The 21,356-nt window shown below is 47.3% G+C and overlaps 1 protein-coding gene across 1 annotated transcript in view; it reads left to right on the top strand.

The window, feature by feature from the left end:
- The window catches only part of kiaa1549la (KIAA1549-like a), a 199,264-nt gene extending 178,778 nt beyond the window's left edge, over positions 1–20,486 (top strand). Inside the window, exons 18-21 of the mRNA XM_078221393.1 lie at positions 5,642–5,736; positions 9,833–9,966; positions 18,391–18,536; positions 20,164–20,486. Coding sequence (XP_078077519.1) covers positions 5,642–5,736; positions 9,833–9,966; positions 18,391–18,536; positions 20,164–20,442 — 654 coding nt within the window. The 3' untranslated portion in view covers positions 20,443–20,486. The remainder of the gene's footprint in view (positions 1–5,641; positions 5,737–9,832; positions 9,967–18,390; positions 18,537–20,163) is intronic.
- The last annotated feature ends 870 nt before the right edge of the window (positions 20,487–21,356 follow it).

Here is a 21,356-nt window from a genome sequence, read left to right as displayed (position 1 = left end):
CAAATCGCCCCTTAACCTTCCCATTTGTACTTCAAATTGAGCCGTAAATGCTTAAGTTACAGGGAGGGGTTGCAAAGACTGGGCTTGTGTACCTTTGAATATCAAAGGTTAAGGATTTAATTGAGGTGTTCAAGCTGATTAAAGGGCTGGAATTTAACTCCCTCTGGGAGTTGGTGGGGGTGAAGGAGGGGGTTTAAAACTATCTTGCACGCCATTCCAATCACTATCAACCTCCACTGGTATTCTACCAGCATGGTGGTAGATGTTCATCAGCCTGTGGACCCTTGGTCAGTTGAGGCCCTCAAGTGGCCAATTAATGCCCACTTAAAGACCTCTTCCTGCTGTCGCTGTTATTTTACCAGCAGCAGGGGGATCTGGATGTCCACATCACAGGTCAAGACCACCAGTTAATGCCTGGGTTTGAGTTGGGGGGGGGGGGGCTGCTTCCTGTTCGGACACACCGTGCCCCATGGAGGAATCACCCCGTATTGGGCCTGCCCCAATTGATTATGTCCATCCCAGCCTCCCGATCACCAACCCTAGCCCTTGCCAGGACCTATCCAAATACCCCCGAAGAACCCCCAGCCCACTTACCTGCTTCTCTGGCCTCTGTCACTGGTTGTGGTCAGGGAGCATCTGCAGTCCCAGCTCTTGTTGTCACTTCCAGTGGAATTGTTGGCACTGAAGAACTGTCGGCCCTCTGATTGGTCAGTAGCTCTTGGAGGCGGAGCATCCTACCTCATTAAGGGGCAGAAGCTATGACCTCAATCCTTATTCACTGCCTGATGACCATAAAGTTAGCTTGTGGGCTCCGGGCCTGTGGAAATGGACTCACCAGACTTGTCAGCTGTTGCTGGAACCACCACCTCCATGTTAAATCACAGCCAAGGAATCAATAGGGTAAATGGAGAGATACCATTTCCACTGGGGGTTGGAGAATCCAAACCAAGGGGCATGATCTCAAACTTAGAGTCCAGCCATTCAGGATTGATGTCAAGAGCAAATTCTTCACACAATACCACATGTTAAGCTGATCTTTCTCTACACCCTATCTGTAACTGCACAGAATCATAGAATCCCTGCAGAAGGAGGCCATTCGGCACCAATAACAATCCCACCCAGGCCCTATCCCCGTAAACCCACATATTTACCCTGCTAATCCCCCCGACATTAAGGGGCATGGCAAATCCACCTAACCCGCACATCTTTGGAGTGTGGGAGGAAACTGGAGCACCTGGAGGAAACCCATGCAGATACGGGGAGAACATGCAAACTCCACATAGTCACTTGAGGCTGGAACTCAAACCAGATCCCTGGCACTGTGAGGCAGCAGTGCTAACCACTGTAACACTACATTCTGAACCCTCTCCTTTCCTTCTCCCCAGTGTACGAGAGACATGGACAGAGTGGATAAGGAGCAACTGTTCCCCTTAGTTGAAGGGTCAGTCACGAGGGGGCATAGGTTCAAGGTGAGGGGCAGGAGGTTTAGGGGGGATGTGAGGAAAAACATTTTTACCCAGAGGGTGGTGACGGTCTGGAATGTGCTGCCTGGGAGGGTGGTGGAGATGGGTTGCCTCGCATCCTTTAAAAACTATCTGGACGAGCACTTGGCACATCATAGCATTCAAGGCTATGGGCCAAGTGCTGGCAGATGGGATTAGGTGGGAGTTCAGGTGTTTCTAATGTGCCGGTGCGGACTTGATGGGCCAAAGGGCCTCTTTTGCACTGTATGATTCTATGATACTCTATGAACAGTATGTTTTGTTAGTATAGCACTCAAGAAACAATACTCATAAGAACATAAGAACATAACATAAGAAATAGGAGCAGGAGTAGGCCATCTGGCCCTTCGAGCCTGCCCCGCCATTCAACAAGCTCATGGCTGATCTGAAGCGAATCAGTTCCACTTACCCGCCTGCTCCCCATAACCCCTAATTCCCTTATCGATCAGAAAACTATCTACCCGCGATTTAAACATATTCAACGAGGAAGCCTCCACCACTTCAATGGGCAGAGAATTCCAGAGATTCACTACCCTCTGAGAGAAGAAGTTCCCCCTCAATTCTGTTCTGAACCGGCCCCCCCTTATTTTGAGGCTGTGCCCTCTAGTTCTGGTTTCCCTTCTAAGTGGAAAGAATCTCTCCACCTCTACCCTATCCAGCCCCTTCATTATCTTATAGGTCTCTATAAGATCACCCCTCATCCTTCTAAACTCCAACGAGTACAGACCCAATCTGTTTAATCTCTCCTCATAAGCCACACCCCTCATCTCCGGTATCAACCTGGTGAACCTTCTCTGCACTCCCTCCAAGGCCAATATATCCTTTCGCAAATAAGGGGACCAAAACTGCACACAGTACTCCAGTTGCGGCCTCACCAGTGCCTTGTACAGTTGCAGCAAGACCTCCCTGCTTTTATATTCTATCCCCCTCGCGATAAAGGCCAACATTCCATTCGCCTTCTTGATCACCTGCTGCACCTGCAGACTGAGGTTTTGCGATTCGTGCACAAGGACCCCCAGGTCCCTCTGCACAGTCGCACGATGTAATTTTTCTCCATTTAAATAATATTCCAATTTACTATTATTTCTTCCAAAGTGGATAATCTCACATTTGCTAACGTTATATTCCATCTGCCAGATCCTCGCCCACTCGCTCAGTCTATCCAAATCTCTCTGCAGACTTTCCGCGTCCTCCACGCAATTCGCTTTCCCACTCACCTTCGTGTCATCAGCAAACTTGAATACCCTACATTCAGTCCCCTCCTCCAGATCATCTATGTAAATGGTAAACAATTGAGGCCCCAGCACCGATCCCTGCGGCACGCCACTGGTCACCAACTGCCAACCAGAAAAGCACCCATTTATCCCAACTCTCTGCTTCCTGTTAGATAGCCAATCCCCAATCCACACCAACACCTTACCCCTAACTCCGTGTACCCCAATTTTCTGCACTGTATCCCAACACATTTGACAATAATAAATCAAATCAAACAAAGAGGAACAAAAGTCTGGACCTCTCTCCCTCAAAAATGACTTCTTTATTAGGTAACGATATTAAGGATTGCAGAACTAAGGTGGATTAATGGAGTTATGATACAGATCAGCCATGATCGAACTGAATGGTGAAATCGGCTCGAGGGGCTGAATGGCCTCCTCTCATTCCTGTGAAGGGTCTTGATCTTAAGTTTGGAATCACAATCACTGAATGCAGGGCTGAAGAAAATCACTAAACCAACTCTTAACTTCATTGATTTCCACAACATAAATGTGCAGGAGGAAAACGGTATGGATTTTGCTCGCGTGGGAACTGTTAAATAATTAAATGTTATTTTTTTTCAATGATCCACACATTGCGAGTTAACAGGTGTCAATGAAACACTTTGGATTTAGGCTTTTAAACTGGGATCCTTCGATCCAAAAGGGATCCAATGAAGCCGGCAGATCCATCGTTGCCTGGCAGCAACTTGCGTGTATATTTTATATACAATATACAAATTGCATTTAATATATTAAAATGTCCCATCACGTCACAAATTTATAAAACAAAATTAGACACTGAGCCGTATAAGGCAATGTCAAGGCAGATTGGTCAGGGTTTGAGGGGAATTTTTAAAAATAACCAATTCTTAAGCCAATGCTCAGAGTGGCCCGGGCAGGCCTGAACCCGTTCCTTGCTTGCTGCAAAAAACAAATTCAAATTGGTCCCCATAAGAGACAAACAAGCTCCAAGCTGACACAAGGCAAGGCATTGCACCCCATGCGAGGTCGAGAGGTGGAGAGGTCGAGAGAGGAAATTCCTGAACTAAGGGACGAGGCAGTTGAAGCATGTTTTTGCGACACTTACATTTAATAATCTTTGTTGAAATAATAACAACATGGCTTTTCTTTCAATAAATGACTCAAAAGTCAGCATAGAGGACTCCCAAAATGTATCAATATTTTCAAGAGACACCTAGGAGGTTCCTTCGCAGTCGCTGGGTCAAAATCCTGGAATTCCCTCCCTAACGGCAACCCACAGCACATGGACTGCAGAGATTCAAGAAGGCAGCTCACCACCACCTTCTCAAGGGCAACTAGGGATGGGCAATAAACGCTGGCCAGCCAGCGACGCCCATGTCCCACGAATGAATGAAAAAAACATGGAAAGCTTTGTAAAGTTCTGCTTGGAACTGCATATCTTTTGAAATCTATTCCTTGGATTTATTAATGCCTATCTATCAAACAAATCAAGAATCTTCCACTGACCTGCCCTTCCACCTGGCTATAGCACCTCCCAGCAACTCTGAGAAACCTCAAAACTTCAACCAACTGAGCTTCCCAAATAAGCATATGTTTTGTTATTTCACTATATTGTAAAATTAATAATATATTAGAAAGGTGTTAGAATATGGGCAGAAATCTAATTACATTAATGATCCAAGATCTGCACAAGAATTATCTTTATACTTTAATGGCGAAAAGTCCCTTGTCATCGGGCCATGCCCTCCCTAACGGCATTATGGGTCAACCCACAGCACATGGACCAGCGTTTCAAGAAGGCAGCTCACCACCACCTTCTCAAGGGCAACTCAGGATGGGCAATAAATGCTGGCCAGCCAGCGATGTCCATAAAAACATGGTGGCACAGTGGTTAGCACTGCTGCCTCACAGCGCCAGGGACCCAGATTCCATTCTCGGTTTGGGTCACTGTCTGTGTGGAGTTTGCATGTTCTCCTCGTGTCTGCATAGGTTTCCTCTGAGTGCTCTGGTTTTCTCCCACAGTCCAAAAGACGTGCTGGTTAGGTGCATTGGCCATGCTAAATTCTCCCTTACTGTACCCGAACAGGTGCCGGAGTGTGGCGACTAGGGGATTTTCACAGTAACTTCATTGCAGTGTTAATGTAAGCCTACTTGGGACACTAATAAATAAAACTTATATCCCACGAATTAATAAAAAAGAAACAACTTGGTTGGGGGACATTTAAGGGACACACACACAAACCATGTTTTCACATTGTTCTGTGCTGTGTGAAGCTTTTGTCCTTAATTATGAGGTTAGTCGGTTGTCTAAACTTGGGCTTGCATTCCCCATGATTTTCAAAGGTTAGATGATGGCCAAATCGAAGATATGGTGAATAAATTGAATAGGGAAGAGGCAGAGGAGTCATTTCCTCTGGTGAGGGACACTTTCTTAAAACTGGGTCTAGTATGTTCATGAGTAAAAAAAAAGCTGGAAGCACTTCTCTACACAAAGGTTAGAGGAAATGACGGAATTCTCTTCCCAAAAAGATTGCTGGGCATCAGTGAAATTTTCAAGACTCAGATTTGCAGATTTCTATTGGACGAGGGCTTCAAAGGATAGAGATCAAAGGCTGGTAAATTATCTTTAGATGCAGATTAGTCAAGATCTGATAAAAATGTGGAACAGCCTCAAGGGGCTGAATGACCTCCAGCTTTTCCAATGTCCCAGGTGAAGCGAATGTGAACAGAATGAGAAATTGATAAGAATTTAGTCAATGTAAGTTAAAGGAACCAGGGAAGTGATTGGTAGGCTTTATTTGGATGTTTGTGGTTTGTTACAGAGCAGACTCAATGGGCTGAATGGCCCAATTCTGATCCTATATCTTATGGTCTTTACTGGCAATTTCATTCTCTTTCTAGGCTTACAGATATTCTCAGCTTCCGGAAATGTCAGTCGGATCCCCGCCCCCTGTTCCTCCCAGAAATGCTCCAGTCGCTGTTACATCCCTTAGACGGTAATACCTTGAGTCCTTAATTAACATACAACACGTTGCACTAATGAGGCGCTGTTAACATAGTAAAACATCCCAAAGTACTTCGTGGGAGTGCTTATTGACAGAATTTGACCCTGAACCATATTATGCAACATTAGAGCATTTGATTAAAAGCTTGGTCACAGTTTTAAGGAATTTCTGAAAGGAGGAGTGCAAAGCGGAGAGGTTTGGTGGGGTGGGGGAGGTTAGGTGATAGGGTGGGGTGCTTGCAGTTGGAGAGCAAATTCGAGAGGTTAAGACTTAGACAGTTGAATACTGAAAACTGGGGATGGACAACAAATACAGGAGGGTTGGAGAAGATTACAGAGCCAGCAGCCAAGGAGGGATTTAAAAACAAGGATGAGAATTTTAAATGTGCGGCATTGTCAGAGCTAATGTTGGTCAGTGAGTGTCACGGGCGAGGAGGAGTGAAGGGGATTGGATGTGAGTCAGGACATGGGCAGCAGAGTTTCGAATGATCTCAAGGGTTTCTGCATGTTGCAAGATGAGACTCGGGCCAGTGGAGTGTTGGGAAAGTCAAGCATGATTTTACCTGTCCCTGGGTAGCAGGCTGAGAGGTGGGGATGGCAGCACGGTGGCACAGTGGTTAACATTGCTGCCTCACAGTGCCAGGGACCCGGGTTCGATTCCCGGCTTGAGTCACTGTCTGTGTGGAGTCTGCACATTCTCCCTGCGTCTCCGCGGGTTTCCTGAAAGACGCGCTGGTTAGGTGCATTGGCCGTGCTAAATTCTCCCTCAGTGCACCCGAACAGGCGCCAGAGTGTGGCGACTAGGGGATTTTCACATTAACGTCATTGCAATGTTAATGTAATCCTACTTGTGATGAATAAATAAACTTTAAAAAAAAGACAGTTCCCAAGGCCCCGACAACTCCTCTCCCAGAGGATTTTCCCTGCTGATAGTTGGTTGCCTCAATATTTTGTGGTCACTGACTTACCTGGAGATGTTCTGAGGTCGCCACCCTGCCTCAGCAATGTGCACATCTCCCAGGTGATGCTGCTGAGAATTAGGAGCCATCAGCTCTCTGACTGGGTTGACAGGATTAGGTGCCCCTCTGCCATCCTGTATCCTTTCGTTGCTTTATTTTTTCACGGGATGTGGGCATCACTGGCTGGGCCGGCATTTGTTGGGCAAACCCAAATGCCCTTGAACTGAGTGGCTTCTTAGGCTGAGAGAGGGAAGTTACGAGTCAACCACAGTTCTATGAGTCTCAAGTCACATGTAGGCCAGACCAGGTAAGGGACAGCAGATTTCCTTCCCTAAAGGACACTAGTGAACCAGATGGGTTTTTATGATGATTGAAGATAGTTTTGCGGTCATCCTTGCTGAGACGAGCTTTTTTTTAAAAAAAGATCCCGATTTATTAACTGAATACAAATTCCACCAGCTGCCATGGTGGGATTTGAACTCATGTCCCCAAAGAGTGAGCCTGGGTGTCTGGACCACTAGTGTAGTGACATTATGACTATGCCACCACTGGCAGCAGAGTGGTGCAGTGGTTAGCACTGCTGCCTCACAACGCCAGTGATCCGGGTTCGATTCCCGGCTTGGATCATTGTCTGTGTGGAGTTTGCACATTCTCCCCGTGTCTGCGTGGGTTTCGTTTAGGTGGTCTGGTTTCCTCCCACAGTCCGAAAGACTGGTTAGGTGCAGCGGCCATGCTAAATTCTCCCTCAGTATATCCGAACAGGTGCCAGAGTGTGGCAACTAGGGGATTTTTACAGTAACTTCATTGCAATGTTAATGTAAGCCTACTTGTGACACCAATAAATAAACTTGAACTTAATCTCCCCACCACTGTTGCCACCCCACAGTTGGACGATGATCCCTCAGGTGGCTAATTAGGAAGCCACCCGTGGTAAAAAGAGTGAGCTGGCCCCACAGCTGGTAAGTGCGGGCTCGGGTCTCACTTTTAATCAGGGCCCCAAAGCCTGTGGTCAAATTAAGCCCCAAGCATTTAATATAAAATGTAATCATTTAAAAATAAAACACGGCAAACTTTCCCTTGGAGGACAGTTGGAGAACTCAGCTATTCAGTCAAAGTAGCCTGGTTTTACCTCACCTGGAATGATTGGTTGGGCAGTTTGTGGGTGTTGAAGGAGGCCGGGGGGGAGGGGGGGAGGGGGGGGTGATGCAATGGGACTGAGGGCCCCATGGTTAAGGAGGAGACCACCAGCCAACGTTCCCATTCCTAATCGCCATTGATCCAGTGATCCCATTTGTCAAAATCTGTCTGTGACTAAGGATGCTCTCAACCATCCTTCCATTGGCCTGGACTTTCTTATGTCACATGAAGCATGTTTTTCCCAAGACATTTGCTGGGTTTTCGTTACTGTTTCACCCAGAGGCTCACCTTCGTAGAATCATGGAATCCCTACAATGCAGAAGGAGGCCATTCGGCCCATCAAACCTGCACTGACAACACCCAGGCCCTATCCCCATAACCCCACGCATTTACCCTGCAAGTTTCCCTGGCTGCTAAGGGCAATTTAGCATGGCCAATCAACCTAACCCACAAATCTTTGGAGTGTGGGAGGCAACCGGAGGAAACCCACGGCAGACATGGGGAGAACGTGCAAACTCCACACAGAGAGTGAGCCGAGTCCAGAATTGAAACCTTGGCGCTATGAGACAGCAGTGCTAATCACTGTGCCACCGTGCCGCCCAATATTTTCTTAATTCCCATCCTAGTACAACCCCCACCCCTGATGCAGGTAAAACCACAGATTGGATAAGTGAGTTCTATGCAGTTGAGAAAGATCTGCTCAACCTTTGACCCAAGGTGCGGTACCGAAATAGGATAAATTGTGACTCTGTTTACAGATAATTAACAACTATCTTTAGTGCAGCAGAAATTGGATTGCACCTCTGGGTGTTTTGATTCTTCCATGATCACGCCTCGAAGACTTTCACTGTGTTAACCTAGCCTCAGAGTGAGAAAGCTGATGCAAGATCAGTATATTACTATGTTGTAAAAACAAACCATCTAAACTGGACTCAATTCACAGCTGTAGAGGTGTTTATGTTTTCCTCTCTTCAAATTGCTTTTGTTGAAATTCCTTCTCGGGGAACGAAGAGAGAGAGAATCATTAACTCTTACAGCACAGAAGGTGGCCACTCAGCCCATCATTTCAATGCAGTCCCTTTGAAAGGTTGCTAAATCGATGTTACTGAGCCAGTGAGAACCTGATTTTACTCGACCAAAACTCCTCGCATTTGCAAGGGAGCACTGCTGCCTCACAGCGCCAGAGACCCGGGTTCGATTCCCGGCTCGGGTCACTGTCTGTGTCGAGTTTGCACGTTCTCCCCGTGTCTGCGTGGGTTTCCTCCGGGTGCTCCCGTTTCCTCCCACAGTCTGAAAGATGTGCGGGTTAGGTGGATTGGCCATGCTAAAATTGCCCCTTAGTGTCAGGGGGACCAGCTACAGTAAATGCATGGGGATAGGGCCTGGGTGGGATTGTGGTAGGTGCAGACCCCATGGGCCGAATGGCCTCCTTCTGCACTGTATGGATTCTATTCTATGGAATCTAATCAGAAGAAGGTGGGTAATGGAGGAGGATCAAATTCCAGGGTGGCACAGTGCTGTGAGCTGCATTGCTGCCTCCCAGAGCCAGGGACCTGGGTTCAATTTCGGCATTGGGTGATTGTGCGGAGTTTGCACATTCTCCCCGTGTCTGCGTGGGTTTCCTCCGGGTGCTCTGGTTTCCTCCCACAGTCCAAAGATGGGCGGGTTAGGTGGATTGGCCCTGGGGTTGTGGGGAGAGGGGAGGGCCTGGGTGGGATGCTCTTTCAGAGTGTTGGGTTGATGGGTTCTTCTGGCACTGCAGGGATTCCACGTTTCCATTGAAAGAAAGGAGGAAATGAGCTGATAAATGCAAAATAAGCATCAGGGATCAATTGCTCAGTGATGTTAGAGATCAGCTCAATTTAGTAATTATTAACGGTCTGTTTACTTTGCAAAGTGCAAGTGTCCAGCTTTGACTAATAATGTATCCTTCAAAATAGACGTGAGCACTTTTTTCGCAAATGTGACTGCCTTTTTCCCTTCCTGATGCAGTTGGACATCAGAAAATAGCAATAACGCGAGGACAGTTGACAGTCACAGCGCAGAGCAGTCACAACATGAAGCTCCCTACGTGCCAGTGTCCAGATCTACCATCCCTGCGGAACAGCCAATCAGTAATTACTCAGGTGAGGCCTTTCAAAGCTACTTTGAGATATTGCCTTGTCAGCTATTGGCGTCGAGCCTCTTGAGTGTTGTCGGATCTGCCTCCACCCAGGCAAGTAGAGAGTGCAAACTCTCAATGTGCATTTAAAGAATTAACTTGGATTCATGTAAGGCTTTACAGGGCGACCCAAAGAACCTCACGGCCAACGAAGCACGGTTATTGTCGCAATAGCAGAAGCGCAGCAGCCAATTATGTGCACAGCAAGTCTCACAAACAGCGATGACCAGACACTTCTACTTTACGGACGTTGGTTGAGAAATAAATATTAGCCGGGTTGCCAGGGATAACTCCCTTGTCATTCTACGAAATGATGGCGCAGGATTTTTTACATTCGCTTGAGAGGATTGATGGGGGCCTCAGCCCAAAATATTACACTTCCAACAATTCCAGTTTCATCTCGGAGCTTTGGATGATTCCAGAGAGTGCTGCTCTCGAGAGCTCGAGCCATGAGTTGTTGTCTGAAGGAATCGCTGTCATTATGATGTGGAACGGCAGCCATTTGAGCCTGGGTTTTCGGCCCACGCTGGAGCTGGGATCGGCGGGACTAATAATTAGTCTTTCCCGCCAACCTGCTGGTTTTAGAATCATCGAATCCCTACTGTGCAGAAGAAGGCCATTTGGCCATTCAGCCCATCGAGTCTGCACCGACAACGATCCCACCCAGGCCCTATCCCTGTAACCCCATAGAGTTACCCTGCTAATCCCCCTGACACTAATGGACAATTTAATGGACCATTTATCATGGTCAATCCACCTAACTCGCACATCTTTGGACTGTGGGAGGAAACCGGAGCACCTGGAGGAAACCCACGCAGACACGGGGAGAACGTGTAAACTCCACACAGACAGTGACCCAAGCCGGGAATCGAACCCGGGTCCCTGGCGCTGTGAGGCAGCAGTGCTAGCCACTGTGCCACCGTGCCACCCTTCCGATTCAATCCCGCTTCCAGGCTATTTTTGTGGAGGCAGGATTGGGATAAGCAAAGCTATATCTGCCCTACCCCTCCTTGTGTAGTGGGTAGGCGATCAGGCTCGTTAAGAGTTGAAGTGAGTCTAATTAATGGGTGGGGGGAGGGCAATTAGAATTAGTTCAAGATGGTACTCACTGCTGCCACTGTGCACCAGTGGTGGAAGGAGTGAATGTTAATGTGACGGGTGGGATGCCATTCAAGTAGCCTGAACTGTCCTGGTTGAGGGGGGGCAGGTGTTGAGATTCTTGAGTGTTATTGAAGCTACACTTATCCAGGCTAGTGGAGAGTATCCCATCACATTCCTGACAGCTTTTGGGAGTCAGGAAGTGAGGTACTCACCACACAATTCTCGGCCTCTCGCTGGCTCTTGTGGCCACTGTATCCATGTGACTGGTCCAGTTCAGTTTCTAGTTGATGGTAACCTCCAGGATGTTGGTGAGCACTTGAAACATCACGGCATGCAAGGCTACAGACCATTTTGATTTGATTTGATTTATTATTGTCACATGTATTAACATACAGTGAAAAGTATTGTTTCTTGCACGTTATACAGACGAAGCATACTGTTCATAGAGAAGGAAAGGAGAGATTGGAGAATGTAGCGTTGCAGTCATAGCTAGGGTGTAGAGAAAGATCAACTTAATGCGAGGTAGGTCCATTCAAAAGCCTGATGGCAGCAGGGAAGAAGCTGTTCTTGAGTCGGTTGTTACGTGTCCTCAGACTTTTCTATCTTTTTCCCGATGGAAGAAGATGGAAGGGAGAATATCCGGACTGCGTGGGGTCCTTAATTATGGTGGCTGCTTCTCCCAGGCAGCAGGAAGTGAAGACAGTGTCAGTGGTTGGGCGGCTGGTTTGAGTGATGGACTGGGCTTCATTCACAACCCTTTGTAGTTTCTTGTGGACTTGGGCAGAGCAGGAGTCACACCAAGCTGTGATAAAACCAGAAAAACTGCTTTTTATGGTGCATCTGTAAAACATGATGAGAGTCATAGCGGACATGCTGAATTTCCTTAGTCTTCTGAGAAAGTAGACGCATTGGTATGTTTTCTTAACTAAAGTGTCTGCATGGGGGGACCAGGACAGTTGTTGGTGATCAGGACACCTAAAAACCTGAAGCTCTCAACCATTTCTACTTCGTCCCCATTGATGTAGTCAGGGGCATTACCTCCACTACACTTCCTGAAGTCGATGACTATCTCCTTCGTTTTACTTCCATTGAAGGAGAGATTATTGTTGTCGCACCAGTTCACCAAATTCGCTATCTCTTTCCTGTACTCCGTCTCGTCATTGTTTGAGATCTGCCCCACTACGGTGGCGTCATCAACAAACTTGAAAATTAAGTTGGAGGAAACTTGGCCACACAGTCGTAGGTGTATAAGGAATAGAGTAGGGGGCTGAGGACACAGCCTTATGGGGCACCCATGTTGAGGATGATCATGGAGGAGGTGTGGTTTGATGTGGCTTGGAAGAATGCTGTTGAATAGAAGCTCAATCATGTCATGCCTTCTAAGAGATGATGAATGAATACTTTTCTTCGGTGTTCACCAAGGAGAGGGGCCATGTTTTTGAGGAAGAGAGGGTGTCACAGGCTGATAGGCTGGAGGAAGTAGACGTTCGGAGGGAAGATGTACCAGCAATTTTGAATAAACTGAAGGTTGATAAGTCCCCTGGGCCTGATGAAATATACCCTAGGATTCTTTGGGAGGCAAGGGATGAGATAGCAGAGCCTTTGGCTTTGATCTTTGGGTTCTCACTGTCCACGGGGGTGGTGCCAGAGGACTGGAGAGTGGCGAATGTTGTTCCTCTGTTTAAGAAAGGGAATAGAAATGACCCTGGTAATTATAGGCCGGTTAGTCTTACTTCGGTGGTTGGTAAGTTGATGGAAAAGGTCCTTAGGGATAGGATTTACGACCATTTAGAAAGATGCAGCTTAATCTGGGATAGTCAGCACGGATTCGTGAAGAGCAAGTCTTGCCTCACAAATTTGATAGAATTGTTTGAGGAGGTAACTAAGTGTGTTGATAAAGGTAGTGCAGTTGATGTCATATACATGGATTTTAGTAAGGCATTTGATAAAGTCCCCCATGGTCAGCTTATGAAGAAAGTAAGGATGTGTGGGATAGAGGGAAGTTTGGCCGATTGGATAGGTAACTGGCTATCTAACAGAAGACAGAGGGTGGTGGTGGATGGAAAATTTTCAGACTGGAAACCGGTTACCAGCGGAGTGCCACAGGGATCAGTGCTTGGTCCTCTGCTATTTGTAATTTTTATAAATGACTTGGAGGAGGGGGCTGAAGGATGGATCAGTAAATTTGCTGATGACACCAAAATTGGAGGAATAGTGGATGAGGTGGAGGGCTGTTGTAGGCTGCAAAGAGATATAGATAGGATGCAGAGCTGGGCTGAAAAATGGCAAATGGAGTTTAACCCTGATAAATGCGAGGTGATTCATTTTGGTAGGACAAATTTGAACGTGGATTACAGGGTCAAAGGTAAGGTTCTAAAGAATGTGGAGGAACAGAGAGATCTTGGGGTTCATATCCACAGATCTCTGAAGGTTGCCACTCAAGTGGATAGAGCCGTGAAGAAGGTCTATAGTGTGTTGGCGTTCATTAACAGGGGGTTGGAGTTTAAGAGCCGTGGGGTTATGCTGCAACTGTATAGGACCTTGGTGAGACCACATTTGGAATATTGTGTGCAGTTCTGGTCACCTCACTGTAAGATGGATGTGGAGACACTGGAAAGAGTGCAAAGGAGATTTACCAGGATGCTGCCTGGTTTGGAGGGTAGGACTTATGAGGAAAGGTTGAGGGAACTTGGGCTTTTCTCTTTGGAGCGGAGGAGGTTGAGAGGTGACTTGATAGAGGTTTATAAGATGATGAGGGGGATAGATAGAGTGAACGTTCAAAGACTATTTCCTCGAGTGAATGGAGCGGTAACTAGGGGGCATAACTATAGGGCTCATGGTGGGAGATATAGGAAGGATGTCCGAGGTAGGTTTTTCACTCAGGGAGTGGTTGGGGTGTGGAATGGACTGCCTGCAGGGATAGTGGAGTCAGAAACTTTAGGAACATTTAAGAAGCTATTGGATAGGCACATGGAGTACTTCGGGATGATAGGGAGGAAATAGCTTGATCTGGGTTTCAGACAAAGCTCGGCACAACATCGTGGGCTGAAGGGCCTGTTCTGTGCTGTACTCTTCTATGTTCTATGTTCTATGGTAAGAACCATTTTAGTTGTTGATAGTACTGATTGAGTCCACTTCACTGCCTTTGCTGCAAAGGGGAGATGTTGAAGATATCTATACGCTAACATAACCAGAAAGAAATGACATGGGCTATAAAAATGGCTGCTTTGGTGTAACGTTTTTGACTATGTGGTTCTGATTTGATTTGATTCCTCGCTATGACTGTAACACTACTTGCAAGTGCTGGAAAATAAATGAGGACGGTGGCTGGCAGACACGATTGGGCAAAGGGACCTCATTCTGTGTTGTAAAACTCTGGGGATTTCAGTCCGTCGAATGTCTGTAGAACTTTCATGGAAAATGCACGAGCAAAAGTGGACGCGGAGCTCGATAAAACCATTTGTTTGTGGAAATTCACTGGGCCTGCTGTTTGCCCAGTCAGGGAATTACTTATCTCCCTGAATAAAACCTGTTGTTTCAAAGCTGAGTGTCAGTGAAATGTTAATGGTCATGAGAATCAGAGAGGAGAGAAAGCAAATTGTACGGGTGAATGTACGAGTGGCCTTCGTATCGTGACTCACTTATGCTCGTTATAATTTGTTTGAATTATCCTAGATCTGTAGGAACACAGATTTCTCCATTGCTGTCTCCATGGCAATGCCTCAACCAATCAGACTCGCTATCTCAACCAGTCAGGAACCCTTTCTTCTGTATTTGATTTGATTTATTATTGTCACATGTATTGGGATACAGTGAAAAGTATTGGTTCTTGCGCGCTATACAGACAAAGCATACCGTTCATAGAGTACACAGGGGAGAAGGAAAGGAGAGGGTGCAGAATGTAGTGTTACAGTCATCGCTCGGGTGTAGAGAAAGATCAACTTAATGCGAGGTAAGTCCATTTAAAAGTCTGACAGCAGCAGGGAAGAAGCTGTGCTTGAGTCGGCTGGAACGTGATCTCAGATTTCTGAATCTCCCGACCGAAGAAGGTGGAAGAGAGAATGTCTGGGCTCCCTGATTATGCTGGCTGCCTTGCCGAGGCAGTGGGAAGTGTAGACGGAGTCAGTGGGTGTGAGGCTGGTTTGCATGATGGACTGAGCTTCGTTTATGAGCCTTTGTAGTTTCTTCCGGTCTGGAGAAGAGCAGGAGCCATACCAAGCTGTGTTACATCCGGAAAGGATGCTTCCTATGGTCCATCTGTAAAAATTGGTGAGAGTCGTAGTGAACATGCCAAATTTCCTTGGCCTCCTGAGAACGTGGTGGAGTTGGCGGGCTTTCTTAACTGTAGCGTCAGCGTGGAAGGACCTGTTGTGAGTGTTTGAAATTTGGCATTCTTGCGTTTGTCCTGATGAGTTCAAGATGAAAATCTTTTGTAGCATGTCTCACTTTTCAGCAAGAATCTGTTTTTAGTGTTGTTCATGAGGGATAAATATCAGGCCAGTGGCTGCCACTAAGTCATGTCTCAAGATTATTCATATAATCCTGATTGACTTAAAGTCAGAATGATTATTTACGAGTTGGAGCAAATTTCAAAATGTTTAAGCGTCACTTTAGGACAGGCCTGTCCAACACATGGCCCATGGACCATGACCCAGCTCACCAGGCCTGTCTACCCAGCCCACCAGGCCTGTCTACCCAGCCCACCAGGCCTCTCTACCCAGCCCACTAGGCCTCTCTACCCAGCCCACCAGGCCTGTCTACCCAGCCCACCAGGCCTCTCTACCCAGCCCACTAGGCCTCTCTACCCAGCCCACCAAGCCTCTCTATTCCTGCCCATGGACCTCATGTCAGCAAGTGTTCTTTCAATCACAGGCCAATTGTGAGGTGGGGGCGGAGGGGGGTGGGGGGGAGGGTAGTGGCAGGGGGAAACAGGCAGCAATTAGACAGGGGAGAGAGACTGGCTGCTGGTGTGGGAGTAAGGAGACAAACTGATGTGTGTGTGTGCAAGAGAGTGGGCATGTGTGAATGAGAGAATGTGTGTGGGTGGATATGAGTGAGAGCGAAAGTGTGTGCATGCATTGCTTCATTTTTGTTCAGCAAGTTGTTTCTTTTCTTCATACCTCAACATTTTATTGAAATTCGTGCTTAACGTTGCGCCAAACCACATCATTTCGCAAATTGCTCATTGGCCCCTTGAGTGTGAAAGAAACTGAATTGCCTCTCCCCACACGGAAAGGTCGGCCAGAATGCTGACGAGAAATTTAACTGGTGGACAAGCCTGCCACCTGGTGTCACATGTGCAGACTGCAACCACATATTAAACAAAAGATAATTCCTGAGTCAACTGGGTTAGAGGGATGTAGGTTCAGTGACGAGGTCCAGGGGGACAGAGGTAATGTTCTGTATTGACCTTGTGGTCAAAGCAAACTCACCTCTCTCAGATACCAAATTTCCCTAAATGCTTTGGGTTGGGTTCAGTATGGGAATCAGTATTTTTGATTTTTGTGTTCATGTTTTCTTTAATTCCAGAATAATGTTCGCAATTAAACATAGGGACAGTTGGAGGCCATTCATCCCCTCAGTGACTGCATCCCCATTCAAGTCAATCGTGGCTGATTAGTGCCTCAAATTCTCCTGTTCCAGCTCACATACCCTCGCCTACCAAAAATTCTATTAACCTCAGGCTGGAAATCTGCAAATGCTTCCCCCCGCACCCACTTCCTCCACGCACCCTCCCTCCTCTCCGCCCCCCCTCCCTCCTCTCCGCCCCCCCCCCCCCCCCCCCCCCCCCCCCCCCACCTCCTTCATTCACAACCCTTTGTAGTTTCTTGTAGTTTTGGTCAGAGCAGAAGCCATACCAAGCAATGATACATCCAGAAAGGACGCTTTCAATGGTGCATCTGTAAAAATTGGTGAGAGTCGTAGCAGACATACCAAAATTTCCTTAGCCTCCTGAGAAGGTCTTGGGACACTAAGGGACAAATTACCATGGCGAATTTACCTAACCCGCCACATCTTTGTGTCACAGCAGGGACCATGTAGGTGAGAAATAGGAGGTGGCCAAGCATAATCTTCGGTTGCGGGGGGAGGGGGCGATGGTGGCGGGAGCAGGAAGAGAAGCTATTACAAGTGATACTCTGGGTAAGCACAGTAAGAAGTCTCACGTCACCGGGTTAAAATCCAACAGGTTTATTTGGAATCACGAGCTTTCGGAGTGCTGCCTCTTCATCAGGTGAATAAACCTGTTGGACTTTAACCTGATGTTGTGAGACTTCTTACTGTGTTCACCCCAGTTCAACGCCAGCATCTCCACATCATGGCTACTCTGGGTGTGATTAGTTACGGGCATTCAGCCTCGGATCTTCAGGTAAGCGTTCTCCAAGGTGGCCTTTACGACACACGACAGCGCAGAGTCACTGAGCAGAAACTGATAGCCAAGTTCCGCACACATGAGGATGGCCTAAACCGGGATGTTGGATTTATGTCACATTATCAGTAACCCCCACAGCTTGCCTCCTGGACTTGCAGGCTGTCCTGTCTGGAGACAATACACATCTCTTTAACCTGTGCTTAATGTTCCCTCCACCCACATTGTCTGTGTCTTTAAGACCTGGCTCGTTGTAGAGATTCGCATTCTAACCAGTATTCTGTAACTTGATTTTGTGTCTATGTGCCCTGTTTGAGAGCACATTTCCACTCCATCTGACGAAGGAGCAGCGCTCCGAAAGCTAATGGTGTTTGCTACCAAATAAACCTGTTGGACTTTAACCTGGTGTTGTGAGACTTCTTACTGTGATTAGTTAGATCAGGATGGAACGTGGGTGAGTACAGGCCCACCCAGTGTTAGTATCAGCAGTTTATTTTTGTTTGTGGAATCTTGCTGTGCACAAATTGGCTCCCATGTTTCCTAAAGCAGTGACTACATTTCAAAAGTACTTCATTGGTTGTAAGGTGCTTTGGGATGTCCTGAAAGGTTCCATAGAGAATACAAGCTCCATCTTTCTTTAACTCTTCTTTCAGTGAAGGGAACCTGCTGCTCCTATAGGTCTGACCTACACATGACTCCAGTCTCTCACTACTTTATTGACACTCTCTGCCCTCCGTTGTGTCAACCAGTGTCCCACCATAACATTCTCAAGGCTTTGAGGATTGGGCCATATTTTCTGGTACTTGCCAGGGTTGGCAAATTCTGAGGAGGAATGATCAGAACAAGTCTAGGTTTACACTGACTGACTGAATGTTCACACTTATTCTGAATATCTAACACGTTGAATGTACCTACCTGCAGGTAGCTCAGCCCCAGCAGTTTATGCCATACCAGCCAACAGACCTGGATTCCCAAACTACTTCATCCCTGCTCCCTCACCATACCGCAATCATGCCTGGACACCGTATGTGGGAGATGGAGAAGCACAGGCCCAGTGGGCAGAGAACGTATGTATGCTGAACCTTTGTAAAATCGTCATTTTCTCCTGCTGCTCTGTGGGCGGGTAGGTCCCAGGTTTAAGGAATAATGGAGCCTCTGCGGTGATTACTTACTGTACGAGTTAAGTTCAGTGGGCCCCCCAAGTTCTGGCTCAACCCAGCACGGGCATGACTGCTTCTTGTACACGGTGAGACTGCTGGTCGCTGAGGTTCCGCAGGAGATCTCGAGGGATAACCTCAAACCTGAAATCACCCCTCCCCGTTCCGTCCCCCCTGCCCGCCCCTCCCCTCCCCACCTTCCCTCCGCTCCCTGCCCCAGGCAACCATGTAGCCATAGAAGGGAGCGAAGCCCAGAAGAGATTCAATCTGAATACTGCGAGGCCTAGATAGAGTGGAGAGGATGTTTCCACTTGTGGGAGAACTAGAACTCGAGGGCACAACCTCAGAGTGAAGGGACACTCCTTGAGATGAGGAGGAATTTCTTCAGCCAGAGAGTGGTGAATCTGTGGAATTCATTGCCGCAGAGGACTGGAGGCCAGGTCATTGAGTGTCTTTAAGACAGAGATAGATAGGTTATTAATCAATAAGAGGATCAAGGGTTATGGGGAGAAGGCAGGAGAATGGGGATGAGAATCATATCAGCCATGATTGAATGGCGGAGCAGACTCGATGGGCCGAATGGCCTAATTTTGCTCTGATATCTTATGGTCTTATGGTCTAACCTACATTTTGGACACCTCCAATCCCAGGACTTTTGTCCCTCACCACAATACAGGCGTAGGTGTTTAGACTCCTGTCATTGGTTTAGTATTGGTGCGACATTTGGTATTCGTTCCTGTATTTTAAATGAATAATAATAAGCGGGAGCACGAGTAGGCTAGCTGGCTCCTCAGGCGTGTTCTTTCATTGAGTAAGATCATGGCTGCTCCTCTTCCTTATCTCCCCTTCCCCGATTCTATCCCCGTATCCTCAGATTCTGTTAGCGACCAAAGATCTTGTCAATCTTAGTTTTGAATATGCACATTGAGTGAGCATTCACAACTCTCTGTGGAAGAACATACGAAAGATCCACAACCTCATGAGCGAATAAATTCCTTCTCATTTTAGTCCTGAAATGGCTGGCTCCTTATGCTGAGAATACAATCCCTAGTTGTAAACACTCCAGCCAAGGGAAGCAGCTTCTTAGCATTTACTCTGTCAAGCCCTTTTAAGAATTTCATACGTTTGAAATGAAATTGTCAGTCATTATTGCCAGTCAACCTGAGAGAGTACAGGCCCTTTCCACGCAATCTCTCCTCATTGGAAAGCCCTCCATCCCAGGAATCAGTCTATTGAACCTTTACTGCACTTAAGGCAAGATGATTATACCAGGTTAAAGTCCAATAGGTTTATTTGGAATCACAAATTTTCGGAGCGCTGTTCCTTCATCGCCTGAAAGCTCGTGATTCCAAATAAACCTGTTGGGCTTTAACCTGGTGTTGTGAGACTTCTTACTGCGCCCCCACCCCAGTCCCAACACCGGCATCTGCACCTCAAGATAATTATACCATTGCTCCTGTGTAACTGCTCGGAAATGAACTTGTGTTGCTTTTGATCCAGAATTGGCTTTTGAGTAACCAACTCCATTGCTCTCCAGGTGACTCTCCCCGGTTATGTTGAGGCCTTTTCACACGCTCGGTATGCCCAGAGCGGCCCCCATCAGCAGTACAGTCAGACGCAGCCTTCGAATCCGCCTCGGTGCATCGAGCAAGCACAGACTCCGTCCACCGCAGCCTCTCAGCAGAGCCTGACCGAGAATGAGCCCTCCGAGACCTCCTACACCAACATCTCCACCGCCGCCTTGGTCAAGGCCATCAGGGAGGAGGTGGCAAAGCTGGCCAAGAAACAGACGGGCATGTTTGAATTCCAGGTTTAGCGGCACTCTGCAGCGCTTCCCTACGGAGAGCCTTTCACGAAACCCCTTCCCACAGGAGCCAAAGCAGCGATGCAAATTTGGATTTCGGAGAGGATTGCAGCTGGGCTAAGTGCCTACGTTGTTCTCCTTGAGATGAAAACGAAAAAGAATAATTCCTTCGCGGATTCGGACTATCGTTTCAAGCCATGAAAAGCCAACCCATCAAAATCATTCGGCTGCTTCCCCAACGGAATACGTCGGAAAATGCGCCACCATACATTGTGTCCCATCCTAGTAATGTCACTTGGTGTGTAATGTTTAGCACAAGCCCACCACATTCATCAAGATGGGAGGATTTTGTTTGACCCCTTGCGTGTTTCCCGCGAGGTGGTCGGTACGTATATTGAAAACAGATGTGCAAAAAAAGTGACTTGACAAAAAGAAAAGCGACAATAAATGAGGAAACTCAGATCCAGCCCCGCCCTGCCACTGCCTCCCCCATCACCCTCAAAGAAATGCAGACGTCAGGCGAAAAAGAACGCAGAATTGACACTGAGTTAACGGGATCTTGGTGACTTATTGTGACCTGTGATATTGTGAGACCCCACTTGAAAGCCTGGCTGCTTCCAATCTTGGATCAGAATGGTCTCTGCCGGACTGGGATAAGGATACAAACCCTCCCTTTAGCCAAACTAAGGAGCATCCTAACGTTCAATGCACTCTCCATCGAAGAACCGCTCATTGATCCACGAGCTCCGGATTCAGACTGTTCCTATTCTCAAACGGGATCTATATTTCCTGCTAACGGTGGCTCGATATGAGGATATAACGCTGAGTCGCGCTTATGAATTGATCAATGCTACTTATTGTGGGATGTGTGCTCCCCCCCCCTCCCCCCCCCCCCCCCACAACCAACCCCATACAGCTTTGGAAAA

Source organism: Mustelus asterias, chromosome 9 (genome assembly GCF_964213995.1).
Source record: "Mustelus asterias chromosome 9, sMusAst1.hap1.1, whole genome shotgun sequence".
Taxonomy (NCBI): Eukaryota; Metazoa; Chordata; class Chondrichthyes; order Carcharhiniformes; family Triakidae; genus Mustelus; species Mustelus asterias.
This window is presented reverse-complemented; position numbering and strand designations above follow the sequence as displayed.